The sequence below is a fragment of the Phytophthora sojae genome (genome assembly GCF_000149755.1).
Source record: "Phytophthora sojae unplaced genomic scaffold PHYSOscaffold_4, whole genome shotgun sequence".
NCBI lineage: Eukaryota > Oomycota > Peronosporomycetes > Peronosporales > Peronosporaceae > Phytophthora > Phytophthora sojae.
The window spans coordinates 5,466,280-5,479,726 of NW_009258118.1; the positions used below are offsets into that span (position 1 = coordinate 5,466,280).

The window sequence follows — 13,447 nt, forward strand, 5'->3', positions numbered from 1 at the left end:
GTATCTCGCACACGGCGTACCCAAAGCAAAGGTACGTGAATGGAGTAGTGTAGTTTTCATTCGCAGTGGTAGACTGACAGCATCACAACAGTTGCCTTTCCTGTTTAGCGTTGGCCCAAATCTGATTAGCCTCGCCACGGACAACCTCGACTCGAAACTAGCTTTCTTCCGAGAGAGCGGGTTCATCGAGGAGCAGATCACGCGTATTCTGACGACGAGAGCACCGCAAATTCTCCACTATTCGAGTGAGTATGTGAGCTCCAAACTGAACTTCACGGTGCAGCTTGGAATCCCCCGAGAACGCCTGATCCAGCTTGTTCCGCGTGCTCCTGAAAGCCTTGGCTTGACGACAACGAGAGTTCAGGAAACTGTCGATGCCTTGGATGAAATGTTCGGCGACGGGGCCGGCGTGGCAAGAACTCCTGCGTACCTTCGGTCGGGGTTGTTATGGGCCATAACTTATGGCTAATATCGAGGGACTCCGACGAGCTTTCGACTACCTTGTATCAGTTGTGGCTTGGCCCCTGAGCGAGTGTCGGCAAAATGCCTATGGCGGAGCAGAGACAACATTCTTCGACCGCGTTTCGAGTTTTTACAAAGCCAAGGTATTGGCATGGGTGCTACAGTTATTTGGATCATCCTATCGGAGCGCATATTCATTGAAACATATCCCGCCTACAAAGTGTATCTTGCCGAGTACAGGGCACGTCAAAAGGAGAGCACGGCTTCCACGCGATAGTGCCGTAGCTATAATGGCTGATACACTGCCATTTTTTGCTTCGTCGCTACAGTGCTGGACTGGAACGCGATCGTTGGGCTCTGCTGTAGTTCTCGCTACGCCCATCCTGCTGCAACTAGGAAATGAAATTTAGCGAATCGCGTACCGCAGCGCCTACAACGCCAATCGACGCCTCTTGTTCATCAAAACGTGCACTACATCAGTGAAGCCAGCCATCGTCTCTCTCTCTTGAGCTTCACTGATACTCATTTCATCACATTGGTCCCGAAGCAACTCAACAACACCCACACGTCCTTCCATCGCTGCAACCAGGAGTGCATAATGGATGTTGGTTGGATCACTTCTCTTTGACAAAACTTCGACCACCTCGGTATGTCCTCGCGTAGCAGCGCATGCCAAGGCACGAGTGATGCTGCAAGAATCCATCTCGTTTATCAGCGCCTCGATTGGTACAACAAACCCACTTGCGGCAGCATTGGCGAAGATAGCCTCGCGAACGCTGTGCTCCTTGTGCTTCAGTAGCTGCTTTGACGCCTCGGAGGTTCCATCTACACCCAGTCGCGGCAGTGCGCATGTAATCGTATCTTGGTCGCAGCAGGCAAGAACAACTTTAAAACTCTCTAGTCGGTCGTTTGCTGTCGCTTCAACCAGAGCGTCCATTTTGAGCTCCCGACTACTTGACTTGACCAACACGCCAACCAACCCAGGGTTATCCGTGATCACGGCATCGATTAGATGGTGGCCCGCATCAAAATCTGGGCACTTATCGAGTATCAGTTTGACCATTTCAGTCTTGGACGCCACTTCAGGCTTGGATAGCGCCCGCGCAATGTACTCGTCTACAGTAGACTTAGTTGTCTCGACAAGCATAAGTCGAGTATCAGCTCCAGAACATCCATTTTCTTGCACGCCATCGCTAGTATCAGCGCTTCGGCCACACATTCGTGCGAAATTCTGTCAAATAGGATCGTCATCACGTTGGTAGAGCCATCCTTCACCGCAGACACAAAGGATAGATCGATGCCACACTCCACTGGATGTAGCGAGAACCACGAAAACTGCTCCCCTTCTGAGAGACCCAACGGCAGCTTGCTAGTATTGATCCGGGAATCCAGCATAAGTTGCAGCATCTCACAGTAACAATGCTTAGCAGCAACACGAATGAGTTTACCGAAGTCTGGGTTATTTAGATCCCGAACTTTCTCCAACATAAACTTGACCATCTCCACCTTATTCCCACGCACCGCGTAGTTTAAGGCGCCCGATACCTCCTCCGCGCTGACGCAGCAGCCAACAGCTCGAACACCTCAGTGTGCCCCAACTCCGCAGCCTTCAGCAACGCGTGGCGTGTGGACGGTGCCCTCTCTCCATACTTTCTCACCAAGAACCGCACGACTTTCAACTGGTTCGCCGCTGCCGCAGCGACGAACACAATAGCTCTATCGTATGGCCAGAACTCCAGAATATCCAGGACATCGATATGTCCATTAGCGGCCGCAGCCACTATAGCCTGCTCTTGAGCCCTTAAGCCCATGGACGGCCGTAGATACTACACAACTCGAGCATGGCCGTTCCCCGCAGCAGCTTTGAGCTCTTGCCGTGTATCGCTCTTGTCCGGGTAGAACTGGTGGAGCCACTGTAGAACGTGCAGGTGGTTGTTCCCTGCTGCCTCGACGAACGCGTCAGTAGAGCAGCCTTCGTCCCTGGTGTTGTGCAGTGTCTGCACGATGTCTAGCCGCCCTCTGGCTGCGGCGCCGTCCATCGCTGCGAAGGTCCAGGGGAGGAACGCTTCGTACACCTGGACGACGCGTGGTAGCTCGTTGTAGAGATCGCCCCGTCGATGGTTCTCGGGGTGAGCAGGTCGCTGATGAACCGCGTGATTGTGGGGGATGGCGTGGATGTTTGACGGCAGTCATAACTTGAGCAGGAGCAGGGGAGGCGGCGGCATTGTCGCAACTGTCATAGGGCAAAAAGAGTGTACCTATGTTAGCTAAAATTATGGCATGAAATCATTTTCCAAAAAAAAATGCGGTGAGAGCCTGGTCAAGGCAACGGGATACGCCGCGCTAAAATTTGCCTACAAAGAATTCGAGAAGATGCAACGAAGTAAGGGCATTCTGCCGACTGGATTGACGGCATAACCGATCAAAAGCAGCTCCAATTCAAGTTTCGGATTTTTACTCATCCATCGCTTCAGGTAGAATACGTGAGCAGTGAATAGTTTAGCTTTTACTTTTCGGTTCTTTTTCAGTGATGCCTCGCCTTCTTGTTTTCCAGAATCTGCACAACGTCGAAGTAGCCAGCTGCCTTAGCTCTCGCTACTGCTTCGCCGACGCTCACTTGGTCACAGTGGTCTCGCAGCAGCTCCACCACCTCCACACGACCTTCCATTGCTGCTGCCGAAAGAGCAAAGTTGACAGCCGACGCGTCACTTTTCTCCAGCAAAACTTTTACAACCTCGTAATGGCCACGTGCGGCAGCACAAGTCAACGCACGGGTGACGATGTACGCGTCCATTTTGCTCAGCAAGCGATCGACAAGGACGACAGAACCATCAGCCGCAGCACCTGCAAAAACACTCACAGTCGTGCAATTGCTGATCACCAACTCAGCGACATCCGATATTTCACTAGCTGCAATCTGCGGCAGCGCGCGTTGGTTCGTGTCTTGATCACTGTGAGCGAGGAGAACTTCAACGATATCTCGTCGCTTCTCCTTAAGTGGCTGGTGTCGGATAACACGTCCTAAAACGATTCCTAAAGAGTCCTAATTGTCCTAAAAAACTCTCGAAAATTACCGTGAGATGTCCTAAAACTCGTATAATCCTTCGTAACAGAATATAATAAATTACGTCCTACGAGCTGTCCTAAAACCTAGTTTTATGAATATTACGCGTTTTATTGGTGACCACATTGTTTGATACGCGTAATTTAGAGCGTTCGCAACGTTATTTACGCGTAATTATGGGCTCATCCTAGCCACTCGTCGAATGTTAGACCCCACAGTGCAGTGCTGCCAGCAATTTCACTTTTTGCAGCCTAAGTGTGAGAGCCCAACCTTCTTCTCATGGACCACGGCGGGTATTCATTCTGCGTTAAGCGCACATGCCCGGAAACAAACACGATCTACTACAGCTGCAAGAAGTTTCGTGAGGGATGCAAGGCAAGACTGATTGTCCGAGGAGGAGCCGTCGTCGCCGAGAAGAGTGTGCACAACTGTAAGGATGAGCCCAAGCCAGAAGTGGTGGACGTGCGCAAGGAGATGAGAGTGGAGCTCCAGCGCTCTAGCATCACCAAGATGTCAACCCCACCGGCGGTCCTGTGGCAAGAGGTGTACGACGATCTCACGCTTCGCTACGGCGGAGAAGGTATTGCGCTCAAGATCATCCCTGCGAAGCCGGCCGTCTCTATCATCAAGCACACGCGCAAGGATTGCTCTGGCGGTGATGTCTTTGAAGCCATTCTGACCCAAGCTGTTCGGTGCGTGAGTGACATGGATGCGAGGGCCTTTCTTCAGTTCAGCGTGGTCCACCCCACCGCCGCGGGCACCGGAATGCAACGTCTAATCGGACTGACCCATCCCGACTTGGCTCGAATGCTACGGTACCCGAAGATCACGCTGTTCATTGACGGAACATTTGCGGTGGTTCCTAAGCCGTTCAGTCAGTGTCTGATTGTGATGGCTTTCGAGCCTTCTGTCGACCTCTACGTGCCTGTTTGCTATGTACTGGTGCAAGTCAAGTCCCAAGAAACGTACTGGCGGGTTCTCAACGAGCTCGTGATCCTGAGCAACCGCCAGCTGGAGCCCGAAAATGTCACGTGTGACTTTGAGCCCGCCCTTGTCAACGCTGTGCTGGAGCAATTTCCGACTGCGAACCTCGTTGGGTGCCTGTTCCACTGGAAACAGGCCCTCCGTCGGAAAATGCTTGAGCTGCGGCTACCCGAAGACCAAATCAAGGACGCTCTCAGCCCAGGAAGGCTCGACACTCTCACGGTTATCCCGGAGGACCAAATCGCTGAAAAGGTGCGGACTATTTTTTGGGGTGACCAATTTTTTGTGTCTGACCTATTCTGATGAATGGCTGCATTGTAGGGTGTGAGGTACGTGAGGAGTATTGTCGACGAGACCGGTTCGAAAACAAAATGGAATACTTTTTGGAAGTATTTCCTCAAGACCTGGACGCAGCGATTTGATGTCACGACCTGGAACGTTCATGAAATGGTGCGGTGCGGTGTTGACATCGTTAACCGCACCAACAATCCGCTGGAAAAGTACAATCGTGACTTCGCGTCGCGAGTACCCTAGCCTGCTTACCTTCATTGAAGGCACCAAGCAAGAAGCAGCCCGCTATCTCCAGCGCATTGACGACATCAAGAAGGGACTCCAGACGGCTCCGCAGCATGCTCCGCCAGTAGTGCCAGGGATCCCAGCTGGCTATGCGGACTTTAAGTATGATAGTACGGTGTTCAGACGCTGATAATGCAGTCCTGCTTCAACGAGAGCCCTTGCTAACAAGTTGCCAAAAAATTCCATTTGTCCTAATTGGACAGCTCCCAGTTATAGTCAACAAAGTGTCCTAATAGGACAACTGCCAGTTCTAGGCAGTTAAGTGTCCTAGTAGGACAGCTCTCGGTTATTACTCGACTAAGTGTCCTAATAGGACAGATCCTCATTTAGGTGAATTGTTGTTGTCCTATTAGGACAGATTTCGGTAAGTGAATTGTGGCTGTCCTATTAGGACAGCTCCTAACCAGCCCGTTCGTCCTAAAACGAGCTGTGTTGTCCTAATTTTTGGTACCGTTTATGAGCAAACTGCAAGTAATATACCGCATTTTTTAGGACAATAGGACATCTTAGGACGTCTATTAGGACGTGTTATCTTTTACCAAGTGGCTTTGACTAAAGCATTTACTCGGCACTCCAAGCTGCTGTTCTTCACAAACACTTGCACCATGTCCACATTGTTTTTTCCAATAGCTATCGTCAGACCCCGGCTCACACCAGCGTCTCCGCATCTATCAACGAGAAGCTTGAGCATATCGATAGAACCGTTCGACGCCGCCTCATGCAGAATGTCCACGATTTCATACTTCATACTTTCTCTGTTCGGACACAGGTCGAATACCATTTCCGTGACAAGGAGTTGGTTATTGCTTACTGCCATGGATAGCATGCCCCCAATCGCTGTTGGCAACCCCACCCTCTCATAAAGCAATTTCACCGCATCCACGGATCCTTTTTTCGCCGCAACGATAAAAGCGAAATCGAACGCTTCTCGAAGGGGGCAATACGTATGCCTCAGTTCTTGTCCACCCTCTCCAAGGCCCAACGCCTGAGAGCTTTTCTCCAGACCAGGACAATAATCCAGAAGAAGTGCCAGCATTTCACAGTTATCGGCAGCACTAGGAATAGCATTCGCCAGCACACGCTTGCCTGGGTGGAATCTCTCCAGTATCAACCGCGCCACTTGGATCTGCCCAGAATGAGCTGCTGTACAAAATACCTCGCCGACATCAGTCTTATCTGCCATACCAGCTAAAAACTCGACAATGGCTGTATGACCCAGCTCCGCAGCCTTGTACAGGGTACTGCTATCGTAGACTGCGAAGCCCCTTCTTTCAAAAAGGTACTGGAGAGCTTGCAGTTGCCCATTATTCACCGCGGCGTCAGCGGCATTTTGAATAAACAAGACATCCACTGACCACGGCCACAGTGCCCGCAGCACATCAACATAGCCCCCAGCAGCCGCAGCCGCAAGTGCAACACCAATCTCGTCCTCGTCGACGTATTCGCGTAGCATCTCCACCGCTTGCACGTGTCCGTTCGTAGCAGCAGCAGCCAGCTCTTTCGGTGGGTTGCAGAGCTCGATGTAGAAGTCGTAGAGCCAGCGTAGAACGTTGACGTGGTTGTTCTCCGCAGCTCCGAGGAAGGCTGCGGACGAACAACCCTCCTGTCTGGTGTCGTGTAGTTTTTGTAAGATATCGAGCCGCCCTCGTGCCGCAGCTCCGTCCATCGCTCTGAAGGTCACGGGGAGAGACGACTCGTAGATCCCGAGCACTCGCTGAAGGTCGTTGTAGATGGCGGCGTCGAGGGTGGTCGGTATGAGAAGGTCGCTGATCAGCTGGGTGACGTGTGGCAGCGCTTGGACTCGCGTGGGGAGAGCTACCGCGACGCAAAGCAGCACGGGAGGAGACCGCATTTTCACGGCATCGACCCCCCCTTTGTTAGTCAAAATATTCGGTAAGTTAGTCGAAATATCCTTTTGGAAACAGCGTTTTTCTCTGATTTGAGTGTGAAAATCTACGTCTAGGCTTGGTAGGAGTTGTGAAGACCGGTAGGTACAAGTCGTCTACTAAGTACACCGCCGAAGCGTGTTGCCTAGGTAGAGCTGAGGCCCGATTGGAAGGCGCCGTCGTACGCTTCGTCCGTGCTGAAAAAGTTGTGCAACTCATTGGTTGGCACCGTGAGGTTGAACGCTGGCATTTGGCCGACGCACGATTTGTCCAGGCGCTGCAGGTCGCCGTTGTTGCTGATGTACGACACCAACAGCTTCATGCCGCACGTCACGTCGGGGTCGTTGCTGTCGCCCAGTCGAGGCGTAGCCACGATGTCGTGCTCAGCGTAGTCGAAAGTGACGAGTTCTTTCTTGCTGGTGCGAAGCGCTTCGAGCATGTATTGCGCGTACTTGTGCGGCGTCTGCGGGTCCAACTTGCCGTTGAGCAGCAGCACACTAACGTCGGCTGGGAGAGTCGCAGACTTGTTCCAGTATCCGTCACGCTGGTAGAAGATCCCGTTGCCATTGTAGTTGCCGAGTTTGAACGCATCGCACGCTGCTGATTTTTCCTTCGAGAACGCGCAGTACAACGACGTTTGGCCGTAGGTGTCTCCAGGGGCGATACTCGAGTTCACCAAGCGTGCCTCCATCTGGGCTTGCGAAGGCGTCGGGATCTCTCACATCTCCGAGAACACGATGAGGTAGGACACAAGGCTCGAGAAGTACGGATCGTCCACATTCGAGTAAGACGTGTACGAGTGGAGGTAGGCGAAGAACTGGGTCAGGACGTCCACGTCGTCCGTGCTGCAGCGGTTCAGTCTGTACACAACTGGCGGGATGAGCGTGCGAATGTTCGCCTCTTTCAGCAGATTAGCCAGCGCATTTCGGAGCATGTATGATGGGGGAACGGTCGTGACCCCATTAGCAACCAGCGAAGCGCAAGTTGAGTTGCGGTCGTTGTCGATCTTTGTCATTAGACCGCGGAGCGCAGACGACAGGTTCGCCGACTGGAAATGCGTCTTACAGTCGCCGTCCAAACCGCACAGCCCCATGAAGTACTCGCCCACCTCCAGTATCCCACATCGAGAAGTACTCGAATTTGCCCGGTGAAACACCAGTAGGAGCCGCAACGCCATCCAGAACGTAGCCCTATACGGTGGCTGGGTTGAGGTGCATGAGGCGCTCGACCAAGGCTGTACCGTAGCTCTCGGCGTACACGAAAGTGCTCGCTCCGTTCGAATAGTCGGAAATGAACGAGGCAATATCCGACGCAGCGCTGGTAATCGAGAACGAGGACAGGTCTCCGTACTTCGAGTGCAAGTCCTTCGCGCAGGAAGGAACTTCGGTCCCTCTGATGTCGCGACCCCGGGGCGACCCACTCGTCATAGCCTGTGCGGCCACACAGTCGAAGAGGGTGCTGCGTCCAGTGCCCCGATGATCCAAGGTGTAAACATTGACTTTACCCCCGAGTCGCGCGTGAAGGTCCTTCATCTTTTGCTCCACTGCATCAAAAACGACAATTAAAACACGTGAGAATTCTATACTGGAACAATACAAGAGCGAGTGCAAACTTACTGCCAACGGATGAAAACCCAGGTCCTCCGGATAGAAGCCACGCGTTGGACGCTTTCGCGACGTTACCAACCGAAGCGGGCAGGCGCTTCACGAAGATGTCGACTGTCGGATCCGCCGTCGCTGGGGCCTTGTAGACGCCAGGGTGACACAACGGAGCGGAGTAGACAGCGCATTCGGCAGTTTGCTCTCGTGGTCTCCCTGCGGCGTCTGAAAAGGTGACCTCAGAGCAAGGATACCACCCATTCAGCGGACGTTTTGCGGCATTCGCTGCGGCAGCCGTCTGAGCTAAGACGCAGCATAGCCCAATCGTCACGGTCCGGTAGAGCAGCATGCTTGCTCAACAAGCTGGTGGTTCAATACGGGATTATTGGTTGCTGGAAAGTTGAGGAATGAGGTCTTGAATCGGACAAGCCGATTCAACGCCAGGCGTGATGGTGCAATCCGTATTACTCTCTCGTGGAGTCATCAGTCCGCAGGTCTAGCTACATTTTAATCTGTTAGCAACGAATGCAGGCGTCTTGGCATTGCATGCTTCGTACTGTTGTCCCCCAGCTTAGGATCCTTTCCTATTCTCATTGTAATACCACATGTAATAGTGTGACGGTTCTCGCGATAGAATCATGCTGACTACAGTAGATTTCGTAGTTTGCAACAATTCAACCTAGCAAAGGCGCCTTCCAAAAGTTAACAAAGTCGGAATGACGCTCCAGGCAGGGCTGCAGTATTATTGGTCGCCTAAACAAAGTTCAGTAAAACTCAAACGGTTAAGTAGATACTTCCGGACGTTGGACCTCAAGGCGCGCGAAGACTCACTTCAATATGTAGTGATCCCAATCACTTGCTGATTGCGTGAATGGCAATCCTACGTTGGTTCACGCAGTTTACCATGATGGCGAGATTTATCTACTGCTTTTCAGGAACAAAACCGAACAACTGCTTCTGCAACCACTCGTTGCGTGATCCTACAAAACCAGTTCGTACACAGCATCCCCCCGGTAATTTGCCTCAAAGTGTATAGCAGTGTACAAGATATGATGTTGAATTTGGAAGCGGCGGACGTACGATTGATCGTGTGACAAATGCTCATCTTTGCTATTGTACAGTACATCATTCACCAGCTTTCTTTACTTCATCTGAGACTAATACTGTAGTGTACCCGGTTCGGTGTTTGTCGCTGGTTCGCACAGGTTAGAGATGTACGCATTTGAACGTTTTGAATTTATGATCGGCGATCACCAGCTCCTAGAAAATGTACCCCCAAAGTGACCCACAACTTTGGAAAATTGTTACTTCTGAAGTAGCACGATATCTGGTCCCAATAGAATATTTCGACTACCTTACCCAAATATTCCGACTAGCATGGGAATCAACTATTCGAGTTGCCAGAAATGAAAATGCGGTCTCCTTCTCCCGTGTTACTCTGCGTCGCCGTAGCTCTCCCCGCGCGAGTCCAAGCGCTGCCACACGTCACCCAGGCAATCAGCGATTTCCTCGTACCGACCACTATCGACGCTGCCATCTACAACGCCCTTCAGCGAGTGCTGCGGGTCTACGAATCTTCTCGTCCCGTGACTTTGGGAGCAATGGACGGAGCTGCGACTTAAGGCCGTCTAGACATACTACAGAAGCTACACGACACCAGAGACGAAGGCTGTTCATCTGCTGGTTTCATCGGAGCAGCAGGGAATAATCACGTCAACGTTCTACGATGGCTTTACGACTTCTACGACGAACACGGCGACCCACCGAAGGAGCTGGCTGCTGCTGCTACGAATGGACACGTGCAGGCGGTGGAGATGCTACGCGAAGATGTCGAGGCGGACGACACGGTCCTAGCTGTGCAAGCAGCGGCTGCTGGGGGTCACGTTGATGTGCTGCGGGCTCTTTGGCCCTGGCCAAGGAATCCTTGGAGTAATGCCATGAGGAAGGCACCTTACCTTGCGGCGGAGAATGGGCAACTGCGAGCCCTGCAGTACCTATTTGAGAGAAGAGGGCACGTGATGTTCGATGGTTTCGCCTTGCGCAGGGCTGCGGAGTTGGGCCATATTGCGATTGTCGAGTATTTGGCTGATATGGGAAAGATGAGTGACATTGGTGATGCATTAAGCGCTGCGGCAAAAGCTGGTCGACTCGATGTTGTGAGGTTGATACAGGAGCGATACCATCCTGACAAAACTGCACTGGCGCATGCTATCGTGCCAGCTACCAACTGTTCCTGTGAAATGCTGGCATTAGTGCTTGAATTTTGCCCTCTTCCGGAGGAAGACTCCAAGCCATCGAGTCTTAGCGAGAGTGATGCAAGCAGCGGTACTGCCGCCTCCAAGAAGCTATCGACCGCGCGTTTGATTTTGCCGTGAGTTCGGGTAAAACTGATGCGGTAAAATTGCTATTTGACTGTGTGGATATGTCGGTGGAAATGATGTTTTACTACGCGGTGGAGAACAATCAGCTCGCTGTCACGGAATTGATGCTCGAACTATGTCAGACCACGCAATCAAAGCGAGAGGGTCTGAAACATGATATCGTGGAGCTTCTGCAACAAGCTGCGTCGAATAGTTCTGTCGAGGTGCTTAAGCTTCTCCTTGCCCAATGTGGAGATGCTGATGTGAGTTGGGGTCTGAAGGTAGCTGTGGAAAAGAACAGTCCGAGTATGGTGGAGGTATTTGCGAAGAGCAGCTTGGAGTGCCGAGTGAATGCTTTGGTCAAAGCAGCTCCAGAAAAACAACGTGACATCGTTGGAGCTCTCTTAACTCAGATTGCAGCGTGTGGTATGACGGACTTGACAAACTTGGTGCTTGGCAGTTGCGATGACAACACCATCGTGAATATTTTCGCAGATGCTGCGGCTGATGGTTCTGTTGTCCTTGCCGAGTACTTGCTGAGCAGAATGGACATATACACTATTGCACGTGGCTTGACTTCTGCTGCGGCACGTGGCCATATCGAGGTCGTGAGAGTTTTACTGGAGAAAAGTGACGCGTCGACTGTCAACTTTGCTCTCTCGGCAGCAGCAATGGAAGGTCGTGTGGAGGTGGTGGAGTTGTTGCGAGACCAGTATGATGATGTGAGCATCGGTGAAGCACTAGCGAGAGCTAAGGTGACCGGATACTTCGACGTCGTACGAATTCTGGAAAACAAGAAGGCGCGCCTTCACAAATCAGCACTGGTAGCGTTATTATGTGGAGTACGTGCAGCCTGAGTCGACTATTTCCTTCTGCATGCCAATGAATAATTTAATTAAAGTTCTTGTCTTTCCTTTTGCTGGTTGGAGGCCGGCTTGCACAGGTTTCCACGTTTGTCGTCGCTAGATTTCGTGCCCGGGAAGTCCTACGAGTCAACCAGTCCGAACTGGCAAAATACAGGGATTGGCTGGCTGCCGCTGCTGGCCGAGTAGAAACAAAATACCGCGGTACGCCAACTTATGCCCAAGAGCGACGTAAAATCCAGAGCTGTTCCGGGCAGAGCACGGCCTTGTAAAGTATGCGGCTTTCACACAGATAAGGCATCCGGTGCACCGTACTTAAAAACATGAAAGTGATATTCACGGTAGCAGCCCATAATTTCTCGTAATCGCAAGACTTAGGCCTCGACAAACAACCAAAGAAAATCCCGTTCTCGATCGTGTAGATAAGGCATTCGGCCGCTGCAATATTTCTGTTAATACTCTAGATCCAGGGCGCGGAATATCTTGTTCCAGTCCATTGCCGCAACGTCCAGCAACTGCCACCTGAACTCTGGCGGGTTCGACCCTCGATGGCCAAGATACCCAAGCCGTCCGCAGTATATATGAACGCCCTGCTCATCAAAAGAACAGAGAACCCAACACGTTAGAGATCCCTCGCGAAACGTCATAGAGACACAGGTCCTTCGAAGTAGAGTATTTACCGCGGGGTGTTCGAGGAAAAACAGCAGCGGCTCCTTCGTGCTCTCGTTCTCATCGCCACTAGTGCCATAGTACGACTTGTTTAAGCGCAGGCACTCGTCACCCTTCTGAACCTTGCTCAGCCGCTGAACAATCATTGGGAGGCTGTTTTTCCGCAGTTGGGCGAGCCACTCGAAGTAGACGACTCGGCGTCCGTCCACCGTATCTTCATGGAACGCGTACTCGGAATCCTCGTCCGAGTCGAACAGCACCATGGCATTTTTCCAGAGACAAATCCTGTTGGTTCTGGCGAAATTCACTGCGTTACTCGGGCACAAGGCGTGCATGACGCTGTGCCTGCCTTCAGGCAGCACTTGTCTGCCGAGACACAAGCTGTGGAAAGGCTCAAACTGGAGGTTCAGGTCGTTCGTTCTCTCTTGGGACCCTCGACGCCAGCTCTGCACTTGACACGGATACACGAACGGCAGGTCGAGCGATGGAGGCTGCTCTTCGAGCAGCTTGTCCAGCTCCTGCTCTCTCTCCTCCTTGAGCTTTTTGAACTGGGCCCAGGTATAGGTCGGAGCTTCGAGTTTTTGAGTATGCCTGTTCTTCCACCTCAGCTGTTTGACTATTGTTGCCCAATGCTGCAGAAAGTCGTGGGCTTCCTTAGCCACTGCATCAGCCTTCGACTGCTGGGTTCGTAGAGTCTTGACTCGTTTGGACACTCTGGTTGGCTTGGTCTGTTTCGTCGCGGTCTTGTTCTGTTTTTTGGCTTTTGGTGCGCTTGCAGGAGGTGCAGGGCGCTCGAAGGTGGCGATGTTCAGAGACACCAACTTGCGCTTGTTCTCGGCGATGCGGAGCAGTCGCTTGGCCTCATACTCGCTCAATACAGGAGCAGACACATTACCCAAGCGTGTCAAAATGTGACGAAAACCTACAAATTAAAGGTATACCGGTTTTGACCGGTTTTGAACGATACCTGTCAAACATGCTTGTC

At 52.0% G+C, this 13,447-nt stretch overlaps 8 protein-coding genes across 8 annotated transcripts; 2 read left to right on the forward strand and 6 right to left on the reverse strand.

Moving 5' to 3' along the window:
- Positions 1-892: 892 nt before the first annotated feature.
- PHYSODRAFT_301040 (hypothetical protein) lies at positions 893-1,681 on the reverse strand (the record flags this gene model as incomplete). The annotated part of the gene is made up of 1 exon (XM_009529090.1): positions 893-1,681. One exon carries the CDS (start codon positions 1,679-1,681, stop codon positions 893-895), a length of 789 nt encoding a protein of 262 aa, XP_009527385.1.
- A 221-nt stretch (positions 1,682-1,902) lies between these two features.
- PHYSODRAFT_286064 (hypothetical protein) lies at positions 1,903-2,540 on the reverse strand. Its single transcript, XM_009529091.1, has one exon. It carries the CDS (start codon positions 2,499-2,501, stop codon positions 2,289-2,291), a length of 213 nt encoding a protein of 70 aa, XP_009527386.1. The 5' UTR covers positions 2,502-2,540; the 3' UTR covers positions 1,903-2,288.
- Positions 2,541-3,805: 1,265 nt separating this feature from the next.
- On the forward strand, positions 3,806-5,216 carry PHYSODRAFT_332150 (hypothetical protein; the record flags this gene model as incomplete). The annotated part of the gene is made up of 3 exons (XM_009529092.1): positions 3,806-4,762; positions 4,832-4,960; positions 5,037-5,216. The coding sequence occupies 3 exons, from the start codon at positions 3,806-3,808 to the stop codon at positions 5,214-5,216; spliced, it is 1,266 nt and encodes a 421-aa protein (XP_009527387.1).
- A 1,311-nt stretch (positions 5,217-6,527) lies between these two features.
- Positions 6,528-6,938, reverse strand: PHYSODRAFT_501791 (hypothetical protein; the record flags this gene model as incomplete). The annotated part of the gene is made up of 1 exon (XM_009529093.1): positions 6,528-6,938. A coding segment is annotated over one exon (411 nt), but the record flags the coding sequence as incomplete, so codon positions are not given.
- A 179-nt stretch (positions 6,939-7,117) lies between these two features.
- On the reverse strand, positions 7,118-8,504 carry PHYSODRAFT_261303 (hypothetical protein; the record flags this gene model as incomplete). The annotated part of the gene is made up of 3 exons (XM_009529094.1): positions 7,118-7,637; positions 7,695-8,080; positions 8,169-8,504. 3 exons carry the CDS (start codon positions 8,502-8,504, stop codon positions 7,118-7,120), a joined length of 1,242 nt encoding a protein of 413 aa, XP_009527389.1.
- A 16-nt stretch (positions 8,505-8,520) lies between these two features.
- PHYSODRAFT_504538 (hypothetical protein) lies at positions 8,521-8,919 on the reverse strand (the record flags this gene model as incomplete). The annotated part of the gene is made up of 1 exon (XM_009529095.1): positions 8,521-8,919. One exon carries the CDS (start codon positions 8,917-8,919, stop codon positions 8,521-8,523), a length of 399 nt encoding a protein of 132 aa, XP_009527390.1.
- A 1,279-nt stretch (positions 8,920-10,198) lies between these two features.
- On the forward strand, positions 10,199-10,654 carry PHYSODRAFT_417143 (hypothetical protein; the record flags this gene model as incomplete). Its single annotated transcript, XM_009529096.1, has 1 exon — positions 10,199-10,654. A coding segment is annotated over one exon (456 nt), but the record flags the coding sequence as incomplete, so codon positions are not given.
- Positions 10,655-12,245: 1,591 nt separating this feature from the next.
- On the reverse strand, positions 12,246-13,440 carry PHYSODRAFT_332155 (hypothetical protein; the record flags this gene model as incomplete). The annotated part of the gene is made up of 3 exons (XM_009529097.1): positions 12,246-12,383; positions 12,474-13,332; positions 13,430-13,440. The coding sequence occupies 3 exons, from the start codon at positions 13,438-13,440 to the stop codon at positions 12,246-12,248; spliced, it is 1,008 nt and encodes a 335-aa protein (XP_009527392.1).
- Between the last annotated feature and the right edge of the window lie 7 nt (positions 13,441-13,447).